We start from the raw sequence: 25,350 nt of genomic DNA on the forward strand, positions 1-25,350 counted from the left end.
ACGCTGATGTGAGGAACACGGAAGTATCGAGCGATAACTGTAACGACACAAGGTGTTTGGTTTGGGGTTCGTGTGGGGGGGCTTCGCCTTACCTCCGGTCCACGCAGTCCCACTGGTCCCAGCTCCCCAGAGGGTCCCGATTCACCCTGGAAGAGAGAACGTCCCGCACTCGTGTGAGAACAATACGAGCACAGACACACACACACACACGCACATTAACACGGAAGAGGCTTTCACGACTAATATTATCCATAATAGAGGTTTTTGGGTGAGATGGCGTCAACATAAATTTGTCGTTGAACCTGCCACCACCCGGCACGTTCTCCAACACACCGGTGTGCTGAACTGGTTTCGAATTGCCACGTTTTGTTTCCGTGACAAACCTTACTAAGTGGATGTGTCGGGTGGTGGCGGGTTTAACGACACATTTGTATTTACGCTATCTAATCCAAAAACCTCTGTTATGCACACACACACATACGTTTACTCATTATTTTCGTAATTAATAATACATTTGGTATTCGCGCCATTCTTATAGCATAAAGCTATCGCAAACCCGAAGATAAAAATTTGATTAAAAAAAACATTCCAGCTATTCTAAAATCCACAAATGGATGAATGCCAGTTATGGGGAGGTGTTTTAACCATACTTCACCATGCTGGTCAGTGCAAGTTGGTGATGATAAAAGACAATTCGACACTATCAACTGGCTGCACTTGAGATCCCGGTTGCATCACAGGCGGCTGAAACCTGGAGTCGAACTCGGGTCCCTCAACGGTGTCGGACTCAGCACTCCCCGACTTTTGAACCATTTGGCCACGTCCACATTAATTATTTATTACAGCCTGCGTGCTTTTCCACAGTCCCAGGGCTGAGTGAAATATGAAATTTGAGCGAAATGCAATTTTTTTGTGAGCAATGCTTTCATCCGCACGTGGAATCTCTTGGCATTCGAATGTGGCCGAGTGTTTTTTTTTTTGCCGAGTTTTGCTTTTTTTCTTTCTCAAAAGTTTTTTAATAACAAAACGATATATCAGGTGCACGACACAGAGGACATGAGAGGGGATTAACACCAGCACAACAAACATTACGAATTACAGTAAAATGGAAAACTGCCTGAAACCGCATGTTTCAATCAACTGTTTAAATGCATCCTACAACCCTGGTTCTGACACCCCTGTAGGAGAAGAAAAAAGGGAGGGGGGAGAGTGCCTAAATGCCCTAATGAATGCTCTTAAGAAATCAATGCCCACTGGACGAGAGATAGTGTGAGGGGTTCAACGTTTGATGGTAAGCTTCCTCCCTGCCCCTTAGGTTTGCAGTGAGATGCTCTAGAGCCGTTTGGTTTTGTTACCTTATGGCAAATGGTAACAAAAGTAAATGCATTTCTTTATCTGCCCATTAATCCTCTCGTTTTACTGCAGGTGCAGGAAGGTCCGTGCGGTCGGGGCCCCTGTAGCTTGTTATGGTTCCTGTTAACATAATGTGTTTTTTTGTTTTTGCACCGAACAAAAAAAAAACGTGAAAAATGCAAGCGCTGATTGGGCAAATTTGTTGTGATTGATGGTCACACGAGTGGAATGTAACAGCGGTGCCTTGAACAGTCACCTGTTAATGTTAAAATTACACCGTGTTTATTTTGGTCACCAAGCCGGGCAACCCGAGTCTTTGTCTCCCCCTGTGTGTGTGGTGTCTCTCTCTCTCTCTCCTCTGTTTTCTTCTGCTTGTAACTCCCCAGGTCCGCCTCCATGTCTCCTCTTCTTGAGTGTCTCTCTCGTGTGTCTCCATGCATCCCTCTCCATCGATCTCTCGTTGTGCCTCCTTTCTCATATCTTCGTGTCCCTGGCCCTCTGCATGTCTAGCTGTCTGACACCGTCGTCATCTCTTGTTGACTTTATATCTCTCTCTCTCTCTCTCCACGTGTCCCTGTTTATTCTCTGTTTCTAATTGTCTCTTTATAATGTTCAGTGGCATAGCTATGGAGAGTGGAGGCAGTTCAACTGCACCGGGGCCTATGGGCCAGAGGTCGCAAACGGGTTTTGATTCCTTACCCGTACCCGTACCCGGCGCACCAGGGTCGCAAATGGGTACCTGTACCTGTACCTGGCCGGATACGGGTACCCGTTCCCTACCCGTACCCGTACCCTACCCGAAATGAGTGACAAACGGTTACTCACCAGTGACTTACGGCCTACCCGTACCCGTACCCGGCCGCAACAGGGTCGCAAACGGCTACCCGTACCCGGCCCGGCCGGGTACGGGTAGCCGGGTATCGGGTAGGGTACGGGTATCGGGTAGGGTACGGGTATCGGGTAGGGTACAGGTATCGGGTACCCGGTTGCGACCTCTGCGCTGGGCCAGAGGGGCTCAGGCTCTGGGCTACAAAGAGACGGGGAGGAATGGGACAGCCCCCCCCACCACCCCATTGCATTTCTTGCACCAGGACCCTTGCCGTAACCACACTACGCCACTGCGAGTGGCCCCTCTTTGTCCACCTGCAGAAGCCCTCCGACTAACTCAGTCGGCCACGTACGGTGCGAAAGAAGTTCAGCATACATACACCGAGTGTTGAGATGTCTCTGCAAGGTGCTCTTACCTTCTTGCCAGGAAGACCCGGCATCCCGACTTGTCCAGGGAGGCCTCTGTCCCCCTGCGTGCATGGGAGAGAGACAGCAGGGTCTGATACAATGCAGTGTCGATTCGTACAGCAGCCTGTGTCCACAAGGGTGCCCTTTTGTGCCGCGTAACGGTGACACAAGCCTGCAAACCCGGTCCATTCGGTGCGTTGAAAACAGCAGGGGCTAGAAAAACCAATCGGCGAAATGATTAACATAACCTAACCAAGGCCATAATTATAATATATATTGGGGGGGGGGGGGGGCACATACCCAATATATAAAAGAAAAAAACAGAGCAATGTAATACAATACACTATTAGACATTATTGTAAAAAATAAAAATAAAAAGTCCATCCTATGTGTTAATGATTTTTTTTACATATTTTAAGCAGGAAATGGCAGGAAATTCGCTTTCAAATTTAGATTTTTTTTTTTTTTTGGGGGGAGGACCCCCAGACCCCCTGGAAGATTTGGTCCCCCCCAATGTTGACTCCATGGCTACGGCCTTGCACCTAACTAACCACAACTGGTCTCTACTACTATCCCTCCAACTGACTTCAACTCTAACCATCATCTCCACCTCTGGACAAGTTTCCAAGCAACCTTTTCATCTTTAGTTTGCTTCTCAGTTTGGAGGAGGCTAACAGTAGTACCTCTGCAGTATGCACTGTATATTAACATCACTTTCACATATCGCAGTTGCTGAGCACAGAGCCCAAGGTCGGCCGTTGTCAACAAACACCGCTGCTATAGGTGGGAGTCCATGCGGTTTCTTGAATTTCCGTACCTTGTCTCCCGCTTCTCCTTTCAGGCCCGGCTGCCCAGGTGACCCCTGAACGAAGAATCGTGAAGAAAAGCAGCGACGCATTATGCAACAACAAACACAACAACAACATAAACGTATTATCTCGCGTGACATTTTGCAGAGACAAGTAACTGATGTTTTTTAAAACAGCAAACTTATGTGAGAAATTGATATCCAGCTTATTTGGCCATTCAACATCAGAGCGCAGAGACTGAAACTAAAACACATTTGGGATTCGTAGAGTTCATTGTTCCCGACTGATGCTCCGAGAGCCAGACTTAAGGCACATGTATGCATCTTAGAGACCCGTATGAATGCCTGAGGCTTACAAAGGCAGGCTAAGGCAGATGTAGGATTGGTTTTGGCGATTGTTAATGCTCGAGACTTAGACAAGCAGACTGAGGCACCTTTAAGAGTCGTATCGTTCTAATGGTGCATGGATGAGGCTCGTAGAGCCAGACTAAGGCACATTTATGAATCCTAAGGTTCAGTGTTAATGCCCAAGACTCACAGAGAGGAGTGAAACTTTACCAGGTCGCATTATATTAAACTATTATACTATTTTTATTTTACCAGGTAAGGCCGACTGAGCTATATAGGTCTTTTTCAGAAGTGACCTGGCCACAAATGATAGCGCAATGAAGTGGTTTATCATGTGGAAACTTATAGCAGCCAAATACTCTAAGCGCATGTTGATTATAAATGTGGAGGGGAAAACCGGAGGACCTGGAGAAAAATATAAATATACAGGCATCAGGGTCGAACCCACAATCTCCTTCATACCAAGCGAGGGAGTTAACATCTCACCACCACATACACAAATGTGATTTGTGTATGCGGTACTCTGCTTCTCTGGTGCGTGTGTGTGTGTGTGGTGCATGTGTGCGTGGTGCATGTGTGCATGGTGCATGTGTGTGTGTGCATGGTGCGTGTGTGCGTGGTGCGTGGTGCATGTGTGCGTGCGTGTGTGCGTGGTGCATGTGTGCGTGGTGCATGTGTGTGTGTGCGTGGTGCGTGGTGCATGTGTGCGTGCGTGTGTGCGTGGTGCATGTGTGCGTGGTGCATGTGTGCGTGGTGCATGCGTGCGTGGTGCATGTGTGTGTGCGTGGTGCGTGTGAATAGAACTCACCGGTAGGCCCTGTGGCCCGGAATCTCCTGGGATTCCCGGCTTTCCGGGCTCTCCCTGAGCAGCAAGCACAGAGATAGTGTCACCACCACACGCACACAGACTACGCCTGCACCGCTTTGGCTGTGATGATGATGATGATAACGATAAACCGGGCATGGCGTGACCGCAACAAAACACAACTCACAATGACTACCACCCGCGCAATTGTAATATATTTTTGGGGGTTGTGGAACGGGTAAACGAAAGTGGCTTTGAATGCTGTAGTAGTAGTAATCGTAATAATCGCGATTAGAATGTTCTCGGTACGTTAGGAGGTGATGTGCTGGTGATGTTTGCAGAGCGTGATTTCCAGTGGGATCTTTTACCTTCATCCCAGGCATGCCAGGGGTTCCATCTCGGCCGTCAATCCCAGGGACACCCTGGATGGGGGGGGGGGTAGGGGGGGTTATGAAAGAAACGCCGATGAGATTGTGAATGCGTCACGCGAGCTACCGACGGGCCCGAACGGGCAACGGGCAATCGACAGCAGCACCCCGTCCTGCCTGTCTGTAACAGGAGACCACCATGACTTTCGTAAATATGATCCAATAAGAATAAACATTTTGCTTAAAGGTGTGTTATTAAATCGGGGCTTGATCTAAATATATAATGCCCAAATTGTTTTTCTTTGATAGCAGGCCTTGCCAGGAATGAATTTGAGCCAGGTCTGTCCAGGTAGCTAACCCAGAAAATATTTCTTCACCCGGACCACCAACATCCAGTATAGCTCCCACAGCGGCCCTGGCTACTATTCACGCGCCTTCTACCAGTGATCGGTCCCATCTACCAATGGCCTGGGGGGTGGGGGGGAAGTATTCGGTGAGAAGTTAAGCCCCTGGACCTTTTTCGATTTAAAGCTTTCGTGACCGCAGGGATTCATCTTCTTGGTTCTTTCGGTAAAGTCACGTAGAAGGGAAATAATAAAATAAAATAAATACAACATAATAAAATAATATAATATTATGTTTTATTTTTATTATTTTATTATTTATAATAAAAATACAACATAATAAAATAATATAATATTATGTTTTATTTTTATTATTTTATTATTTATAATAAAAATACAACATAATAAAATAATATAATATTATGTTTTATTTTTATTACTTTATTATTTCCCTTCTACGTGACTTTACCGAAAGAACCAAGACGATGAACCCCTGAGCCTTGCCTATGGTGACACAGTCTGGAACAATGTGCCAGAACTGGTGGCGAGGGTGAGTGGTGGTGATGCTCACCGCCACGCCCTTCGTGCCGGGGATCCCGGTTTTTCCTCGCGATCCAGCCAAGCCCTGCCACACAGCGCGAGAAACGAGACAGGCCATGAGCACGCGTTCGACGCTCCCACGTTTTGCACGTGGCCCGGCTCACTCCACCTGCTTGGTGGAGGAGATGCGAGGGCGTGCGTGAGAGGACAGAACATCGCACTTGAACGAAAGAGTCGACGTTAAAAGGTACACTTTAACACATTGCTACAGGTTTAATAAATCGATGATTGTGCCACCACACCTCGCCAGGGCCCTCCACCATCTGTCAGATCCCGTAGCTGCTGTGCAGAGTCGAGACGAGACCTCTCAAGATCTGCCCTGACAGCATCTCGTCCGTCATCCGCTGTTCACTCATCCCCTTGGTCGCTCGACTCATGGAGACCACTCCAATGCAGCGTGTTTCAATAGCCAGCCTTCCTCCATCCTCTACACGCATCCTACCCAGCGCTACCTGTTTTAACTAATTATATCTACATTTGATTATTGTGACACACCATCTTCCTGCCTAGGCTATGAATCTGCCCAAAAACGTCTCGTTCTTTTGTACCACTGCACCCTTAGAACTCATCATTACATCAACTCAAATCTGTCTCCCCTGGATATTGCGGAGAGACCACCACTGGGCTGTCTTCATCCTAAAGGCCCTCTTAAACAAGTCCTCCAATCACCCCATGGCCCATTTGGTTCCTCAAATTCCCTCCTGTAGACTCAGAAGTGCCCTCTTATTCCGACTAAAGATTCCATACGCTTAAACTTTGGTTTACAAAAAAAGTATTTCCGCCTTGCTGCTCCGCATTTCTGGATAGCTCTTGCCACTAATCTACAGCTTGGCTCCCTCTCTCTTCGCTCCCAATTTTTTATTTCCCTATAAAACTTAAACAGAGGCCATACTTGCACCTGCACCTAACTTTGTTGTCTGGCACCTCTTGCTCTCATGTTACACAGTGCCGGATTAAGCTAGTGCGGGGCCTATAGCATATGTTATAAAGGGGCCCTAAAAAATAAAAAAAACACGTAAATATTAAAACACAAATGTTTTACTTGCATAGTAAAATATTTGTATTGTTTCATTTGCTATACAGCCAGATAATACGACATATCTCTAACCTTAAACACCCAGTCGTTCATAAAAGTTGAAAGCGGTATAGTACTATAGTAATAGAGCAAGTGTAGAATCAATTAACCGGATTTGATAGCTTGAAAGCATTTAGCACGAGGCCCTTGAAAGTGCGGGGCCCATAGCATATGTAGCTACTTTTGCTACGAGGATAATCCAGCACTGGTCCTATGCATGCACTGATCTTTGATGTGAGCGTTTCGTTTACGACCTTTAAATACCTCGTTTGTGATTTGTGCAACGTTCTTTAAGGACCCTGTACTCTTTCTCTGCATTGTTGATGTTTTTGTCTTTGTTGCTACTGTTGCTGCTGCTGTGCTCACGCAGCATCGTGGACCTCCCTTCCAAAACAGCCAGGAAACTGCCTAAACGGGACCATCTGTGTAACAAATAAAACAATCTTAAACACCACTAACCTGCCATGCTCTTTTCGAAGACTCCCCCATTGCGTATTCTATCTTGCCACGCAATTCTCAGCGTCAGGTGGAATACGTGTCACAGAAGGCAATGTTTTACCTTCTGGCAAATCCTTGGATTTCATGACAGTCGTTGAAAGTTAACACTTTTCCCTCCCCGCCTCGCCGTGTGGTCACTAATGCCAGTGCCGAACGGACGGCGTTACGTCCGGACAAAACTTACGATGATGCCTTTGGGTCCGGCCTCCCCGATCGGTCCCCTGGGGCCCTCCTCTCCCTGCGGAAAGAGACGCAGAGAGATGCTCATCAGTGAGCCGGCCCTTTTAGTGCCATCACGGCCGCAATCCCCCTCCACGCCCCTCCGTCCACGACACACGTGGTTCACCGATGACCGCCGGAGTGGACAGCAGCTACGTCGCGCTGACTGCGGTGCAGGATCGAGGAGCCCCACGACCAATGAAGCTGCAGCTGCCACTGCTGGTGGTGGCGGTGCCGCCAACGTGGTGTGAACGCGTAATGAATCTCGCACCGAGACGCCGGCTCCGTTTGTGCCGCGTCGCTCGACAGCCCCCGGGGGCGCAGTGGCGCAAGTCCCACTCCAGACGACTCCGAAATTCCTCGCGCTGCTGGGGAATTTGGTTACGGAGGTGCCCCACGCATCCCGCCAGGCGAGACACAAAGACAAAGATCGCCCGTGCAGCCTAAACAGACTTTAGGGGCAAGTGCTGTCAGTGAGCACCTATGAAGGCCAGCATGGCACGCGAGGGGTTGGGTGTCCAGCATCGGTGGCGATGTTTGCACACCGCACCAGGTACTTCCCTTTGAGGCTGGGTCGACCTAGGGGAGGCCCAAAATCGGTTCAGATAATCGTCACTGGTGCTGGCGCATGAGCGGAACTTTCATTCGGGTCCATGGATTTGTAGCACAGCGTACTAACCGTTGCGCCACAGGCGAAATGCACACACGTACGTACCCGCTACTGCATCTGACCAGAATTCGTTTTGGCGATCACGAAAAACTCAACGCGTTCATCAAGAATAATGGCCTATCTTCTTGGTTATTTCAGTAAAGTCACGTAGACAGCGTGTCTTTCCGACAGACCTGTTCTTCACCTGAGGACGGCTGCTTGCGTTGTGGCCGAAACGTCGTGAGAATTGTATTTTATTTTTATTATTTTATCATTTCCCTTCTACGTGACTTTACCGAAGGAACCAAGAAGTAGAATCCCTGCAGTCACGAAAGCTTTAAATCGAAACAATGGCCTAACAGGAAATACATATTTTACAATAGGAGACGTTGAGGGCATTGGTCCTTTCTCATGGCAGAAGAAAGAACATGTCCCTAGAAGTTGCTGATTGTATTTTGTTGCTTTTTAGGGCAGGGTCACCGATCAACGTTTTGGATTTTTTTTAACAGGCCACTAGTTAGTGTTGGTCATTTATTTGAAAACATCAGAACGTTTTTTTCTTTCTGAAAACACAGCAGTGACGGATGCACCGCGCCAGCCTCCGCAGAAGCGGAAGGCTTTGATGTTGTTGTTGTTGTTGATGTTGTTTTTGCTGTGGGTAAAACAATGCGCATCCTGGTTTTCATCGTCTCGAGAAGTTACTGGCTGTGTGAATTCCTGGACTCGGCTGAATAAGCCTTGCAGCTGTCCGCGAAACCACCCTTCGCGGTGCGCTCACAGGGTTCCGACACAAAGTCTTTTACTGCTGCTGCTGCTACTACGACGAAGTCACTTTGTGTGCTCAGAGTTGCTGTTGAAAGGGGCCGTTGAAGGAATTCAACAGAAGCCTTGCGGCGCATGAAGAAGCCTGTGCCGGATGTGTGCAACCAATTCCCAACGTTTATCTTCTTGGTTCTTTCGGTAAAGTCACGTAGAAGGGCAGACGTTGTCTTCCCAACAGACCTGTTCTTCACCTGAGGACGGCTGCTTGCATTGTGGCCGAAACGTCTTGAGAATTATTTTATTATGTTTCATTTTTATTATTTTATTATTTCCCTTCTACGTGACTTTACCGAAAGAACCAAAAAGATGAATCTCTGCAGTCACGAAAGCTTTAAATCGAAATCCCAACGTTTAACTTAGGCATCTTGTAATTGTATGGCCTGCATTTTCTCCTGGTGGATTTTATTTTGACGTGCTTTTCTTTTTTTGCAGAATTGTTTCGTGTATGCGGCTAATATTCCTGACAAGTCCGATGTGTATTCTACGTAGGTCGAAACGAATACCCTCACGTTTCCTTAAATAACCTCTGGGATTTAAATAGGTGCCTGGTGCCTTATACAAGAACCCAGGGCCTCAATCCTATAGAAAATAAGTGGTGGCTGTAATGAAGTAATTATGTGTCTGTGCGTGCGTGCGTGTGTGTGTTATCTCGTCAATTTAAGGTAATCAAATCTTGATCTAGGGAGATAATATTTACTAAAGGGGTGAGCAAGAGCTGGATGGAGTTGTTTTTTGCGAAGGAAATTGATAATGAACAGAAGAATACCGGCACAAGTGAAGAAGAATAGAGTTTTTAGGAGGTTAAAAATGTCTAGCTATAAGATGTAAAAATTATAGTTATAAATTGTATATAGCGTCATACAATGCAATTGCATCTCAAAACGCCGTACAATAATTACACGATTACATCAGGGAAGTGGCCGATTACGAAGTGCAGAGATCAACACAAGTAGTTTTTAAAGGTAAGTAAATTAATACACGGACAAAAGGTGTTAATAATGACGACCAGGTCACACTCTCAGCTCCTCACACCAGCCAAGATCCCCCCTTGGCTACTCCACATGGGCCCCCTTAGTTACTCAACATGCATCCCCTTAGTTACTCAACATGGGCCCCCTTAGTTACTCAACATGGATCCCCTTAGTTACTCAACATGGGCCCCCTTAGTTACTCAACATGGGCCCCCTTAGTTACTCCACATGGGCCCCCTTAGTTACTCAACATGCATCCCCTTAGTTACTCAACATGCATCCCCTTAGTTACTCAACATGGGCCCCCTTAGTTACTCAACATGGATCCCCTTAGTTACTCAACATGGGCCCCCTTAGTTACTCAACATGGGCCCCCTTAGTTACTCAACATGGGTCCCCTTAGTTACTCAACATGGGCCCCCTTAGTTACTGAACATGGATCCCCTTAGTTACTCAACATGGATCCCCTTGGCTACTCCACATGGATCCCCTTAGTTACTCAACATGGGCCCCTTAGTTACTGAACATGGATCCCCTTGGCTACTCCACATGGATCCCCTTAGTTAATCAACATGGATCCCCTTAGTTACTCAACATGGATCCCCTTGGCTACTCCACATGGATCCCCTTAGTTACTCAACATGGGTCCCCTTAGTTACTCAACATGGGCCCCTTAGTTACTCAACATGGATCCCCTTAGTTACTCCACATGGGCCCCCTTAGTTACTCAACATGGATCCCCTTAGTTACTCCACATGGGCCCCCTTAGTTACTCAACATGGATCCCCTTAGTTACTCAACATGGGCCCCTTCGTTACTCAACATGGGCCCCCTTAGTTACTCAACATGGATCCCCTTGGCTCCTCCACATGGGCCCCCTTAGTTACTCCACATGGGCCCCCTTAGTTACTCAACATGGATCCCCTTAGTTACTCCACATGGGCCCCCTTAGTTACTCAACATGGATCCCCTTGGCTACTCCACACGGGCCCCCTTAGTTACTCAACATGGATCCCCTTGGCTACTCCACATGGATCCCCTTAGTTACTCAACATGGGCCCCCTTAGTTACTCAACGTGGATCCCCTTGGCTACTCCACACGGGCCCCCTTAGTTACTCAACATGGATCCCCTTGGCTACTCCACATGGGCCCCCTTAGTTACTCAACGTGGATCCCCTTGGCTACTCCACACGGGCCCCCTTAGTTACTCAACATGGATCCCCTTGGCTACTCCACACGGGCCCCCTTAGTTACTCAACATGGATCCCCTTGGCTACTCCACACGGGCCCCCTTAGTTACTCAACATGGGCCCCCTTAATTACTCCACATGGATCCCCTTGGTTACTCAACATGGGCCCCCTTAGTTACTCAACATGGATCCCCTTAATTACTCCACATGGATCCCCTTGGTTACTGCACACGAGCCCCCTTAGTTACTCAACATGGGCCCCCTTAATTACTCCACATGGATCCCCTTGGTTACTGCACACGAGCCCCCTTAGTTACTCAACATGGGCCCCCTTAGTTACTCAACATGGATCCCCTTGGTTACTCAACATGGATCCCCTTGGTTACTGCACACGAGCCCCCTTAGTTACTCAACATGGGCCCCCTTAGTTACTCAACATGGGTCCCCTTAGTTACTCAACATGGATCCCCTTGGCTACCCCACAAGGATCTCTTTGGCTACTTGCCTTCCCAAGGTGTACGCTCCGTCTCACAAGGGATTCCCAATGTCTTTCATCCGGAGGGCCCTTGTGCATTCATGTGCCGGTGACGCCAAGGAATGTACAGCCACCTCTGGGATGGTTTCGAGCCTGTACCCCCCGTTTCCCCTCTTAACCTGCCCCCGTGATTTATCGCCGTTCATTCACACGTGCGGTTTTATGAGCAACTTTGACAGCGACTCAAGTTTAGACGCGAAAACCCTTCCAAGTGTCGGACATTGACGTCTCTCTCTCTCTAAAGTATGCGGCCGTGTGGCCCAAAAGTTAGTTTATCAAGATCTATAGTAGGGTTGGCGCGAGACAACTTTTCATGATATCAGACGACGTTAAATTTGACAATATGGTTATCACGATATCAGTTGCTCTTAAATTTGTAATTGTATCGAGCATTTTATTGTATTGTCGTTTTGCTTTGCTGTACATTGATGTACTTCTACAGTGAATAAATATTTACTTAATAGCTATTCAACTGCAGTTCACTCAACGTAAGCCTGCTATAGGTCTTCGAATAATGAGTAAGTTTCCAATCTACAGAGTTTACAACGCACAAGCCCGTCAGAAAATGAGAGTGTCACATCGTCACCGTGCCGTCCATTACTCCGGACAACGTTTTACAAAGCTCTCATGTATTAGGTTAACAGCTGTTTATTTAACTTGAATATTTAATTATTATCAACTTCATTTTGGATTTTTTCAGACATATTTTGTTAAGAAATGAAATATAAAAGCAAAATAAACAATCAACGATAATCAGAGGGCATCTGGACGACAAGTTGCTAAGTGGACGACCAGACGGTCAGCGTGGATCTTGTATCGTACGACACATCGTGGTATCATCATGTCGCGGTAGCCCGAACAGAGACACGTTATTGTGTTTTTATCTGTGCTTTTTCTTCTGAGCCAGAATTCCCATTTGTGCATGGTAGGGGGCAGGAGGGGGGGGGAATCAGCTGCTTGGATATTTTATTCATTCTCCATGTGCTTCTGGGGTTAGGGTCAGGGCATCAAAATAGCACGTTGATTGTTAAATTACGTTAAAATGATAAACATCAAGGTACAACGGTCAAAAAGTCGGTGCACATTTTTCCCAAATGGTTGAAACGTTTTCTCATTAATTTTGCCGTTGTTGTTCACGCACGGTAAACTAACTCCTGGGCCTATTATTTTTCATTGCGGGGTATTTTTGTTGGCAATATCTGGAACACCAATACGTTTCCAGCGATAATAATAGCAGTCATAAATTACAGCCCTTTGGCAATGCACTTCTGGATGAAGGCCTTGACCCTACTTTCTCCACGCTGGTTAGTGCAGGTTGTTCGGTTTAGGTTCTACTCTGTGAGTGATAGCGGTGCATAATTGTTTCCTGTAGATGGTGTACTAAGGGCAAAGGTCCCCCGTGTAGCCTACATAGACTGCTGGGGCAAGTGCTGTTCGCGAGCGCCTGCTAACGCTGGCACGGCGCCCAAGGGCATGATGTGGCTAGCTCCATACCAACCACCTTTATTGCTCCACTGCTGACATTTACACACCATTCAATGCTGAATGAACCCATAGGAGGCCCTGGACCAGTTCAGATATTCGTCATCAATGTAAGCCGCTGGTGGCAATCGGACTCGTGTCACTAGGTTCGCAGAGAAGTGCGCCGACCACTACGCTACCACTCAAATGTTGAACACACACACACAGATTGTAATGGGAACCCACATGCGCCGTTAAGGAGGGAGGTCATCCCACAAATTCCATAATATTTGCGGTTTCCAGACAGCCCTGCAGACTTACACCGCCACCGTCGCGTGCGTACACATTCCAACAGTCGTCCCAACAAATCACCGACGACTTCAAGGGCCACTCGCGATCGCTCCTTCGTGCTGTCATCCGGAGACCACCGTCGTCCAATACACCACCCTCTCGCCTCGGCCCGTTCACCCCGAACGAGCGCTGCCAGCGCCGTTATCGTCGGGGCTTTACAGAAGGTGACGACGCGGAATGCGTTTCACGCTTCGCTCGATGGCACACGATTCCTCGCACTCTCCTCTCCGGCTTTCGCCACTGACCCTCCTCCCCTGTTGTTCGATCCGCCTCCGCCGTTCGAGCCGATGCGTTATGAAGTAGGATTGCTGCGATGCGCCGACGCTGCAGCGCTTATGGTCGTACGGCAATATTTACATTTACATTTTCGTATCGTCCGTATCGCTAGGTGTTGTTTACACCGTGATTGTCGTCGCTCGTTTAATTGTCTTCATAAATATTGAATTTCCCGACCAAAATGGCAGTTACCTATTAAATTAGCGGTTTGTTAACAACTTTGTCCAGACTAATGGACGGCACGGCGGTGGTATGACAACATTTTGTGACGGTATGTGCGTTGTATCCGTCATGGGTTGTAAAATTGCAAAGATTAGAAGGCTCATTGTAGGCTTACGCTGTGTGAACTGCAGTTGAATCATTTTTAAGCAATCTTGATTCATACGAGAAGTACATAAAAGCACAAAACACCGTGACATGTAATACTGTACCATATGAAACATTATTTCGCAGCGACTCCGACTTTCAGATGGGCGCAGTTGAGCAAGCAGGTTGGCGTCCTACTTGCTAAGCTACCCAGGGTAAATCGTGTGTTAGTGATCTGAGTGCGATCCACCAACGCAGCCTACGCATCACTGGAATCCAAGGCATTCCCCACCACAGCTGATTAATTGATGATTTTATTGTGAGTGCTTGGCAGAGGCAAGTTGAGAACAAACGAATTGGGAACAGATAATACATGTACCCTTCTTGTAGATACATAGGCGCAGAGTATTATGACCCCAGGTGGATAATTTTTCAATCTGGCAGCAGAGCCATATTGCTCGAAGATCATTTGTACCGAGGGGTTCAATACTGAGCCCCGAGGTCCAAATTATGTAGGGGTGAAAATACTATCTCACCGTTTGTTCGGTTGTTAGGATTACGTGTTCTATGAAATAATGTCGGTGGCTGTGAATTGTGTGAGGCCGGGAAAGTGGAGACACGTGAGTTAGGGTCACTTACCGGCTCCCCTTGTGAACCAGGAGGTCCGGGCACTCCGTCGAACCCAGAGACACCCTGGACACACACACACACACAAAGTCAATGAGCTCACCCCAACATCATTATCGGGTCACTTTGTTGAGCTATCATTTGTGGCCAGGTTGCTTCTGAAGAATAAGTTAATACCTCAGCGGGCTTTTCCTGGTAGGATGGGGATGGTTTCGTTTTATTTGTACGTGTTTGGGCGATTTGTTCATCTTTCTTGTACTCTGCACTCCTATCATGTTTTAGTACTGTGTGTTGTTGCAACGTTCTTACCCAGCCCTACTGGACATCTGTTAACAAGAGCTTTATCGCTCATCGGATTTCTCCTCCAGTAAAAATCGAATATTCTGATTCTGATGTTGTCGTGGCCAGCTCTGTTTACGTGACCACTTGTTTCAAGCACGGCAAAGCTCACGCAAGCTCGGTCATCACCACACATGGCATGCCACCTTTGTTATCCACCTCACATTTCATATTCACATTTTTTTGTGTTTGTTATCGGACGATAGGAATTGCCAATGATGGCCTTGGCCAGGTGTCGAACTGGGATCGTGGTGCAGTGCACTAGCATCCATGGCGCCAACAATCCTCTCCAAAGGCAACGCCCCAGTTCAGCCGTCTTGACTGTTTGGGCAAGTGCTGTTTGCGAGCGCCTATGAAGGCTTGGGGGCTCAACAAATGGCGTTGTGCTCAGCACCACGCCCAGCCAACATGGTCTTTGCTGGTGTTTACTCATCACACCAAATGCTCATTTATGGCTAAGATGACCTTGGGGAGACCCAGGCCAAGTTCAAATATCACGGTTTTATACCAGAACTATTCCTGAGACACTGATGGTAACCATGACTCCGAATTGAACTCAGGTGACCAGGTTCGGAACACAGCGTGCGCACCACCGCTCTCCACGCTCCAAAGACAACGATCCCTTGTTCAGCTTTAACAGATTGTTGGGGCAAGCGCTGTTAGCGAGCACCTATGAAGGCCGGCATGGCACACGAGGGGGCGGGTGGCCTACACCATGTCCGGCCGCCTTTGTCTCTCCAGTGACGATGTTTATAAACCGCACCTGGTACTAATTTGAGACCGAGTTGACACATACCCCACACTCGGTGAACTGATTTTCAGATGAATCCCACCATCTCACTGCGTCAGTTCAGATCTTCGAGTGAAGCCGGACAAGCCGAGTTTTGAACCGATACATTTTAATAACTTCCATCGTTCATCACAACGCTTCTACAAATGTAGCCGTCACACACTGCCCCCCGCCCCTCTGGGCACAGCGAACGCAACACACAACAGGCACCTCAGAAGTTGCGCCCAGTTACAATCAATTGCCCGCGAACACGCCGTGATTGTGGGGGCCCCTAATTTCCGCCACTTACCCTGTCGCCTTTTGATCCCATCATTCCGGGAAATCCTCGCAGCCCTGAAGGTCCCTTCAAAGCAAAGAGGCACACACAAAAAATTCAAAATGACTAAAAATGTAAGTGAAATAAAAAAACAATTAACTGGAGTCTGATCGCAGAGCCGAGATTACAGCAGAGTCGCACGCGGGCAGCTCACGCCCTCTCGCTTTCGAGCGACGGCTTTGGCGTGGAATACGAGCGCGGCGCAATTGCGTGTCAACGTACGGGGCGCGCAACGTCAAACTTCTTTCGCGCCGTACGTAGCCAACCGTGCTAATCGGAGGTGCGGGAGTGCAGTAGGGGTTTACGTGGCGTCCGAATGCAGCTGCATCTGAAGGTGATGTAAAAAAAATTTCAATCGCATCATTAAATCAAAGCTTTAAGGTGAATTTATATTATTTAGCCTTCGGGGATTAATCTGGCATCTGACGATTATTTTACTGTTTTATTCATGTTTTCCCCTCTGTTTAATGAGTGTTTTTTATATACTTGTTGGCAATGTTTGTTTTATCGTGACATCTGTGAAGTGTTCCTTGGACCCTATTGTATGAAAGGTGCTCGACAAATTATTCTCAGAACCCCCCCCCCCCCTGAAGAATGAGTTGTGTTATAAAATTGCTAGGTAGGGTGTGATTGAAGACAACTCAGGAATAATAACAAGCGAGGCAAATGAGTGCGAAGATATTTGCTCTCTCAGTATCTCTCCGTGCGCGTGCACGTGACTTGCAATGTCACACAGCGGACTCTCTCAACAACTCTTGACGAGCCTGGGTCCTCTTCCCCATGATTCACGCCCGCATTTAATGCGACTGTATTAAGTTTCCCCTTAAATAAAAGTTCTACTTAAGTGATATAATTCTTTCAAGCGTACATTTTTATAACATGTCATTTAGATTTGCTTTTTAAAGACAATGGTTAACCGAATGGATCTACGTTTTTTAGTACCTGTTGGACGTATGATGCATTTATTGTGAAGCCAGATCTCCCTTGAGAAAGAGCATTCAGCTCTCCAATGGGCTCTCACTCGGTTATGAAGGAAATCTGCCGACCTGCCTATAATGGCAGGCAGGCAAGAGCACCGCGCCACATCATGGGATGTTTCATTTGGCGATCCACTCAGTGGCTTCCTGAGATGCTAAGTGGAGAAGTGAAGCCCCATCCACCCCCCCCACCCCAACAACAGATCCACAGTGGGCAGGTTGCTGCGATACGCTCCACAGTCTGGGTCTCATGGCCACAGTCGCACTCGAGGTCTCATCCCTCATCCTTTGCTTGGTGGGGTGACCGGGGGCCGGGGCGGGGGGAGATGATGACAACCGATGCTCGTGGTCTCCCTCATGTGCCGAGAACTTGCCGACTGACTTCATCAACGACAAGACGAACTTCTGAAAATAGCCTCCCGGGCTGGAAACCATGAAAACCGCAACCCCCTGTCACCCCCCCCCGCCACCCATGAAATCTACTATGGCAGAGAAGTCGTCTGAAGGAAGAAGCGTTGTGCAGCATTCGTGCAGCTCGCTCGTAACTGCGGCGTTGCGTGGGGTGGTGTTGTTGGGATCGTTTGTTGTTGTTTGGTGGTGGTGGTGGTGGTGGTGGTTGTGGTTTAGGAGGGCCATGGCAGTGGCTGTTGGGTGACGCAACTGACCTCTGGGCCTTGTGGGCCAGATTGGCCGGACGGTCCCTGGTGGCCCTCTTCTCCCTGACCAATTGGAACGTCAAGGGTGGCAGTTATTGTGATTGTAATGCGACACGTGTAAGAACACACTTCAATTCATATGCATCTACGGACAACATATCAATGCGTTTTTAATTCTAACGATATAATAACATTTTCGCTGCTCTCTCACGCATAGGACGGTGTTCCTCCTGAATGTCACTTTTTATCCGATGGTGGAAATTCCGCAATCATATGGCAGGGACCGGTCACTCCATAGGACAAACACGGTTGTCTGCCCCACTTGAAATGATACTCAGCAGATGGTGCTTTTATTTTCTTCTCATCATGAAGAGATGATGATGATAATTTTGGTGATGGTGATTGATGATAACGATGATATTTCGATTTAAAGCTTTCGTGACTGCAGGGATTCATATTCTTGGTTCTTTCGGTAAAGTCACGTAGAAGGGAAATAATAAAATAATACAAAATAAAACAATTACATTCTCACGACGTTTCGATTGCAACACAAGCAATCATCATCAGGTGCAAAAGCCACAGCAAGATTTTTTCCCCTTCTACTTGACTTTACCGAAAGAACCAAGAATAACGATGCTATTGTAGTTGATCGTGGGTTCGCATTTTAAACCTGGCCAGGATTTGAACTTGCAATATCACGTTTGTTGAGCCTTGCGGCTCTTCCAACTAACTATGTGACATCCGAGCCATTATATCATGAAAAACTTACACAACATGCACACTTAAAAGTGTCATTGTAAGATTCCAGTTGCTCTAAAAACATCTTTAAAATGCCCGATAACGTTTAGTAACAATGTTCATAACAACGTAGCCCATACGTTGTCTCCGCCTACCATTCAGCGCCAGGCTATCACAGTGGCACTATGTTTCACAGACGAGTATAATCTGCCAGTCGGGGAGGGAGTGAGGCCGACATGTGGTCTTTGCGCACTTAAGCAATTTGCGGGTTAACATTTCAGATTTGGCAATGATGCCGGCACACAAGGCCCGTTATTTCGCGAATTACGTCACGTGATCTTTAACGTCTTCACGCGAAGCGGACGCGCATGTATTCGACGGTTCATGAAACCCGCAGTGTTAACCAGGGCGGGCGCTGAGCCTCGAACCGCGAACCTCTGCAACGAGCGGCGAGGCACACTTCCTGTCGACCCCGGCCACTTTAAATACTTATTGCGTCTGAGAAACCTGAACTACAGTCGAACATTGAACACAAAAACCCAAAACACAAAGCACTCTCACCTTGTGACCTTGCTTCCCAGGATCTCCAAATTCACCTTTGAACCCTTTGTGACCCTAGACGATAACAGGGTTACAAAATAGTACATTGACGAAATGTTTTCAAGTCTAGTACTGTACTGGATGGATGGTCGAGAAGACTGGTAAATCGGTAGGTAGGTTGGTATATAGGTAGATAAGGCAAATGGTTAGGTAAGCATCTTGTAGAAAACAGGGAATAATGGAAGTGTATTTGTGTACAGCTGACAAAGTATATGGGTAGACATTAATACTGAAGTCTGCAAATTGACACGTTGATTGATTGATGGGAGACAGCCGAATCCTGACCACACAACTGTAATAATCTCTGCAATTATGTTTTGTGGATCGCAATTGTACGATGAAACCCATGACATGTCCTGCTGGACAGCTGAGGGCGTTGTCCTGGACTATCTTGTCCCTGTGTGTACCTTCATCCCCGGCAGCCCAGGAGGGCCAGGGGGCCCGGCGGGACAGGACGATGGACACTGTAGAGCCACACAGACAGACACAATCATATTCATCATTATCAGCTGCAGCAGTAGCAGCCATAGGCAGCAGCAGGAGTGATTATCTATCCACCACTGGTTAAAATTCTCCCCATCTTTCAACAATCCACGCAGCACCTGCACACGAGCTGAGTAATCGTTCCGTCTCCGAGGTGGACGTACTATCGGGCACGCTCCCTCCTTTGGCTGCCACGCCTTCGTTAGTCTCGACCACCGGACATCGTCCCTTTGAGCGACGTGTCCCGAAGAGGCCCTGATTACTTTGTTTTTTTCCGACAGTCAATGTAAGATTTTTTACTTGCGCATGTTTTCATTTATATTTTCATCTTCTTGTTTATAAAGTATAAGTTCAATCGAATGGGTGCTCGCCTGATTATAAACAAGGATTCCTGTCTGCATTTACTATTTTATGAGGTTATATCTTTACGTATAATTTTTGACATTTGAGCTAAACTTTGACACTACATAAACACATTTGCATATTTTTAAAAAACATCGAAAATATATCAGTGCCAACAAATATATACGCACATTTATCTGTTGTATTTTTACCTGGATATCCCCGCTGCCATCTCCTTGGAGAATCCCAGGAAGACCCTGGAAGGAATCGGGAGAACGAGATAATGAACATCACTCAACTTCTCACATGGGGCAACGGGAAAAAATATTTACGGCATTTAATTCGCGAGAGGAGGTGGGGGTAGGTGGCGTTGCGAGAGACTTGTGAAGAGCTCACCCTGGGGCCTGGCAGACCGGGAGGGCCTGGTTGTCCTTGAGGCCCAATCTCACCCTGAAAAGCAATACCGCACATTATCACATTTTTTCAACAGTTTTATTACGATTAAAAACTAGAAAAAAACTTCTTGGTTCTTTCGGTAAAGTCACGTAGAAGGGAAGTCGTAAAATAATAAAAATAAAACATAATGAAATAATTCTCACTTCCCTTCTACGTGACTTTACCGAAAGAACCAAGAAGATGAATCCCTGCAGTCACGAAAGCTTTAAATCGAAAAATAGAAAAAAACTATCGAAACCACTTTGATTTTACGAGGTAGGGTCCACTGAGCTATATAGCTATCTTTCAGAAGTGGCCTGGTCATCACAAATGATAGCTCAATGAAGTGGCGTATCATGTGAACATTATATAGCAACCAAATGCTCTACACGCATCTTTCTAAATGCGCAGGGGGAAAACCGGAGGACCCGGAGAAAAATCCACAGGCCGTCACCATCTCTCCTGGTCCTTGCGATATGGCAGTCCCTGCCCCCCTGCACGCGAGCTCCATCTCCAAGAGGGCACGTCCCCCTCCTTGTCTGACGATTGCACCTGCCATCCCAGCAGCCGCTTGTTGAACAAACCTGACTCCCGCCGATGAGACCCGTGAAGTCGAAACCAGACCAGATAGCTTGCTTGCTTTAAACAAATGCTGCTGCTGGATAGTATTGGTCTGGAGAGTCAGTAGGCCGATGGACTATAAAATATGTTTCATGTGTGGAAACAGACCAGAGTTGTGCTCATATATGCGTATATGAAAGCAGAGTTGCATGTTATTGCACTAGGTCAGGGGTCGGCAACCAAAATAACAAGAAGAGCCATTTCTTTCCAATTCGGTACAAAATTCAGTATTTCAAGAGCCGCAATGCATCTATGTACATACTGTACATACGTACATATCGTCAAGAAGCAGCCCGTAAAGAGCCGCATGCGGCTCCGGAGCCGTAGGTTGCCGACCCCTGCACTAGGTTGATCAGGCTAATATTATTATTCAAGCTATTGAAGTGCATGTGGATCTCTACAATCTGGCTGCGTGCGGGAATAAACGCCGTAGACGGAACATTACGTACGATCTGCCCAGGTTTCCCAATCTCTCCGGGAAGGCCGCCCAATCCAGCAGGTCCCTAAACGCAAGACGACAATGCTTTTTTTGAAAACACAATGCCAACACCAGCCATTCGCCACTCAAGTGACGGCGAAGTCACCACGGCGCCTGTGCCAGGCCAGGTGGACTTTAAAAAACTACAGTCACACACAAAGCGGAACAATGCTTCAATTGTATTTTTTTTTACAAACAGAGAAAATGTTCGACGATATTTCTTTAGATGAAAAACAAACCGACGTGAAAGAAATGACAACATTGACTGCCGAATAGTTTAAGAAAACTTAAAGCAGGACTGCACGTTGTAAAGGTAAAGGCAAAGGTGCAGCCCTGCAGTGCCGTGCTGACGCCACTGCTGTCGGAAGGGCCTCCACTAGAGGCCGCTCTAGAGAGCCCCTCTAGAGCGTACTGCGCAGTGCAATCGCAGATTAGATTTCCCCGTCCCAGCTCCGCCATAAAAACGTGCCCTTGCTCGACAAAAACATCAGTCAGCTCAACTTCAATGACGTTTCTGCCATGAGCCAGCGTAAGGGGACAAATTTTTAATTTGAATATTTGTTTCTTCTATACATTTGCACAAAACCGAGCTCACGAAGGACGTTGGAAATTATTGACACTCACGGGCGGTCCAACAATGCCTTCGCCCTGGAGAAACAAAACGGGAGGTGACAGAAAATGACAACATTCAGCAGCCGCGCTCTCCACGTGACGCTAATACGCAGCGTGGTTGAGCGATTGACACTTTGTTGTGTCATTGGTGTGCCCTTGATACCATACGAACATCGACACTGCTATCTTGACTATAGGGTTGCCCGAATCTTGCAGATGCACACCAGCGCTAATAGGACTACTCACAAATATGCAAAGGCAATTTTGTCCATACAACTGCCCACCAGTTTTCATTACGGCTTATAACAACACACACATTGGTAATCGTCACAGAGCCATGCATATGCGTGCCTTTTCTATGTTTAATCGTAGTTGAAGTTTTTGTTCAATGGGATATCTCTATACTATATATTCTGTTTGTAACCCAGGTCTCCCTTGTCTACGTGGGCTCTCACCTGGTTATAAATAAAGTTCACTTACAAACGTTGTATATGTGTACACGTACAGCCCCTTTTGTCAATCCACTGCCGGATGAGGGCATCCCCACTTTGATGTGGGCCGTGGAGATTTGTTTGACCAAACTTCGCCACGCTCGTCAGAGCAACTTGGTGGGAGGCATATAAATGTGACAGAAGTACAGTACAACAATAGTTTTTTTCTGAATTGCCTTCTGCCAGCCCCCCAGCCTGTAACAACCTGTTATGCACGGTGGCCACCCGTGCAAGATGCAGACTCAAGCCTGCTTAGCTTCAGAGAGCTGACAATATTGGGCCTATTTCCGCTTGATTTGGTCATAGACACGCGTATGTTGTGGTTTGTAAATTCCACGAGGCAGAGGAATCAGAAAAGGAGAAAGTGAACGGCACTTACTGGGACCCCAGGTGGGCCGGCCAGGCCTGGATCACCCTGAAAAAAAGAAAACAATCTTCATTACCACCATCATCATCATCATAAATACTTCATTGGTCTGTCTTATCAGGCATGTAACGATGAATGAGGTCAACAACAGAAGGTTTAGATACATGGGCGAACAAAACGTGCATTATATTGCATGCCTAATAATTTAGAGTTTGCGGCGTGTGAAAATTGCATTCAAATTATGCGCTAATGGTCTGTTTGTATTCTAAAGAAGCGAACAAAGCTGCACACAGGAAACAACAACAACAACAATCTAACTCTCGGATGCGTTTTCGTCTTGTACCGCGCATTGTTCAGCATCTTGTCCGACGTTTCGCTCCAAAAAAATCAGGTACTGTGATCTCAGTCACTCAATCAAGGTTTTACATTTTTACACAGAAAATCCCGTGTAGCCAGTTATCCAGCTAGTTTGCAAAGGGAGATCTGTGGTACATCACCCACAGGACAAGAACAACAACATCAAAGTGCTCCCCGCGGAAGAAATGGCAACAGCGGAACGGGACGTATTGGAGCTGTAGGCAAATATAAGTGCTTAAAGAAAAATTAACAATTGAAACTGGCAAATTGCACCAAACACAATAGCGCATTCACTGGATTCTAACGTACTTTTTTTTCAATTCTTGTTACAACAAAAAAGCAAAAGCTGGGGTTACATGTTCTAATCCAGTAGGTGTATATCTGCCCGTCTGTGCGTGTGTGTTAACATAATTGTATAACTTTATTGAACACCGGGCACAAGTTTGGGTTGTGCATTACTTTCCGTTACATCGTATAATCGTGAGAATATGATAATTGTGCAAATACGTAGCTGACAGTGAAACACTGGTGTTGCTCACTCGTGCAATGTATTACTGCGGTTATGGGCGCCACTGCATATTTGGCAGAATGATTGCATAATTATGTTCCAAAACTGTACATTACACTCCAGCGATAGGATTTTGGTTGTAACAAGAATGGTGAACGAAAGTCAGAATTACTGAAAAGGCATTCGTTGTTTTTTCGAACCAAAGTTGTGGAACAGTTTACCCGAAATTATTATAAAAGCACCCCGATTCATCAATTTAAGACGACAATGTTGGACGTGATTTTCACGTCGCGTACGGACAGCTCAAATAAAATTGACAAAATGTAGAGAATTCTCAAGCAGGGTACATCTTTTCAGTTTTGGTTATTCTCATTTGTTGTGTATATTGTGTATTCTCTATTGATTTGGGGCACCGAATTTGGTCTGCAAGTTACTCCCTTACTCGGTAGTTATCTCAAATGCCACCTTTGATCCGGTGCCCCGAGGTGTATACTCCATGAGAGGGGCGTGGTATACGTAATAATACATGACGATGAGGAGTAATAGTACAAAATATAATTATTGATGGAGCGGCAGCCAAGGGATGAACTTCGGCCAAAAATTCCGTCCACCAGTGGAGATGGAGCGATCAAATCGGTTCATGTGCAGGTGCTGCATCAGCGGTTCACAGCAAGTGGCGACAATTTGAGGAGGCCTTCATCCAGCAGTGGATTGACCATCGCTGATGATGACGTTTGAGTGGTCACCACATAATATATTTTTTTAATCCAAAGATCTATGTATTTAAATACATGTAAACGTTCTAAATCGAGCGTTTCCGCTTGCCATTTGGCTGCTCCTGAGAATCAAGAATCTTTGATTTATTCTCCCTTGGCACAGCGGGGAGAATGTTGTAATTGGAATAATAATTTGTTGGGGTTGTGCCTGGCCAGGCTGCGCGCTTTCCAGAGTGGAAACGCCAGCACAACTGTGGCCAAATCATGCTGCAGCCGCTGCGTTTAGCACCAATTAAACAAAAATCGCAGGAAACCCCCAATTGTGTATTTAAAGGCCGCGATGCGTTCAAACGCGTAGCCGTGTGCCCGCGTTTACACGGCCTGCGTGGAGCAGTCCCCGTTCTTCTGTTGATCGCGTTGACCAGGGCTCGGAAAACCTGCTGCTCTAGAGCCACACGGGGCTGTTTAAGGGCCACTTCGTGACCGATATGTGTTTGCAAAAATTGCACAGGAGTTGGAGGCGATTGCCTTTAATATTTGTATTTTCTTGTGAATATAATTTTGGCAGTTTATAACCGACACATGGCATCGATCGCACTTGTGTGCGTATTAATTTGCGAGCACAGCTAATACAATATAGCACAATGTATACGAGATACACATTTAAACTGTTATACAAAT

General features: G+C 46.8%; 1 protein-coding gene across 1 annotated transcript in view; it reads right to left on the minus strand.

The window, feature by feature from the left end:
• The window catches only part of LOC144938673 (uncharacterized), a 55,790-nt gene that overhangs the window by 16,513 nt on the left and 13,927 nt on the right, over nt 1-25,350 (minus strand). The window contains exons 6-22 of the mRNA XM_078866637.1: nt 23,101-23,136; nt 22,243-22,266; nt 21,590-21,643; nt 20,481-20,534; nt 20,297-20,341; nt 19,667-19,723; nt 19,221-19,274; nt 17,931-17,984; nt 16,262-16,315; nt 14,856-14,909; nt 7,620-7,673; nt 5,834-5,887; nt 4,919-4,972; nt 4,554-4,607; nt 3,407-3,451; nt 2,598-2,651; nt 93-146 (exon numbers count right to left, since the gene is read on the minus strand). Of these exons, the coding sequence (XP_078722763.1) occupies nt 93-146; nt 2,598-2,651; nt 3,407-3,451; nt 4,554-4,607; nt 4,919-4,972; nt 5,834-5,887; nt 7,620-7,673; nt 14,856-14,909; nt 16,262-16,315; nt 17,931-17,984; nt 19,221-19,274; nt 19,667-19,723; nt 20,297-20,341; nt 20,481-20,534; nt 21,590-21,643; nt 22,243-22,266; nt 23,101-23,136 (855 nt within the window). The remainder of the gene's footprint in view (nt 1-92; nt 147-2,597; nt 2,652-3,406; nt 3,452-4,553; nt 4,608-4,918; nt 4,973-5,833; nt 5,888-7,619; nt 7,674-14,855; nt 14,910-16,261; nt 16,316-17,930; nt 17,985-19,220; nt 19,275-19,666; nt 19,724-20,296; nt 20,342-20,480; nt 20,535-21,589; nt 21,644-22,242; nt 22,267-23,100; nt 23,137-25,350) is intronic.

The sequence above is a fragment of the Lampetra fluviatilis genome, chromosome 2 (genome assembly GCF_964198595.1).
Source record: "Lampetra fluviatilis chromosome 2, kcLamFluv1.1, whole genome shotgun sequence".
Lineage (NCBI taxonomy): Eukaryota > Metazoa > Chordata > Hyperoartia > Petromyzontiformes > Petromyzontidae > Lampetra > Lampetra fluviatilis.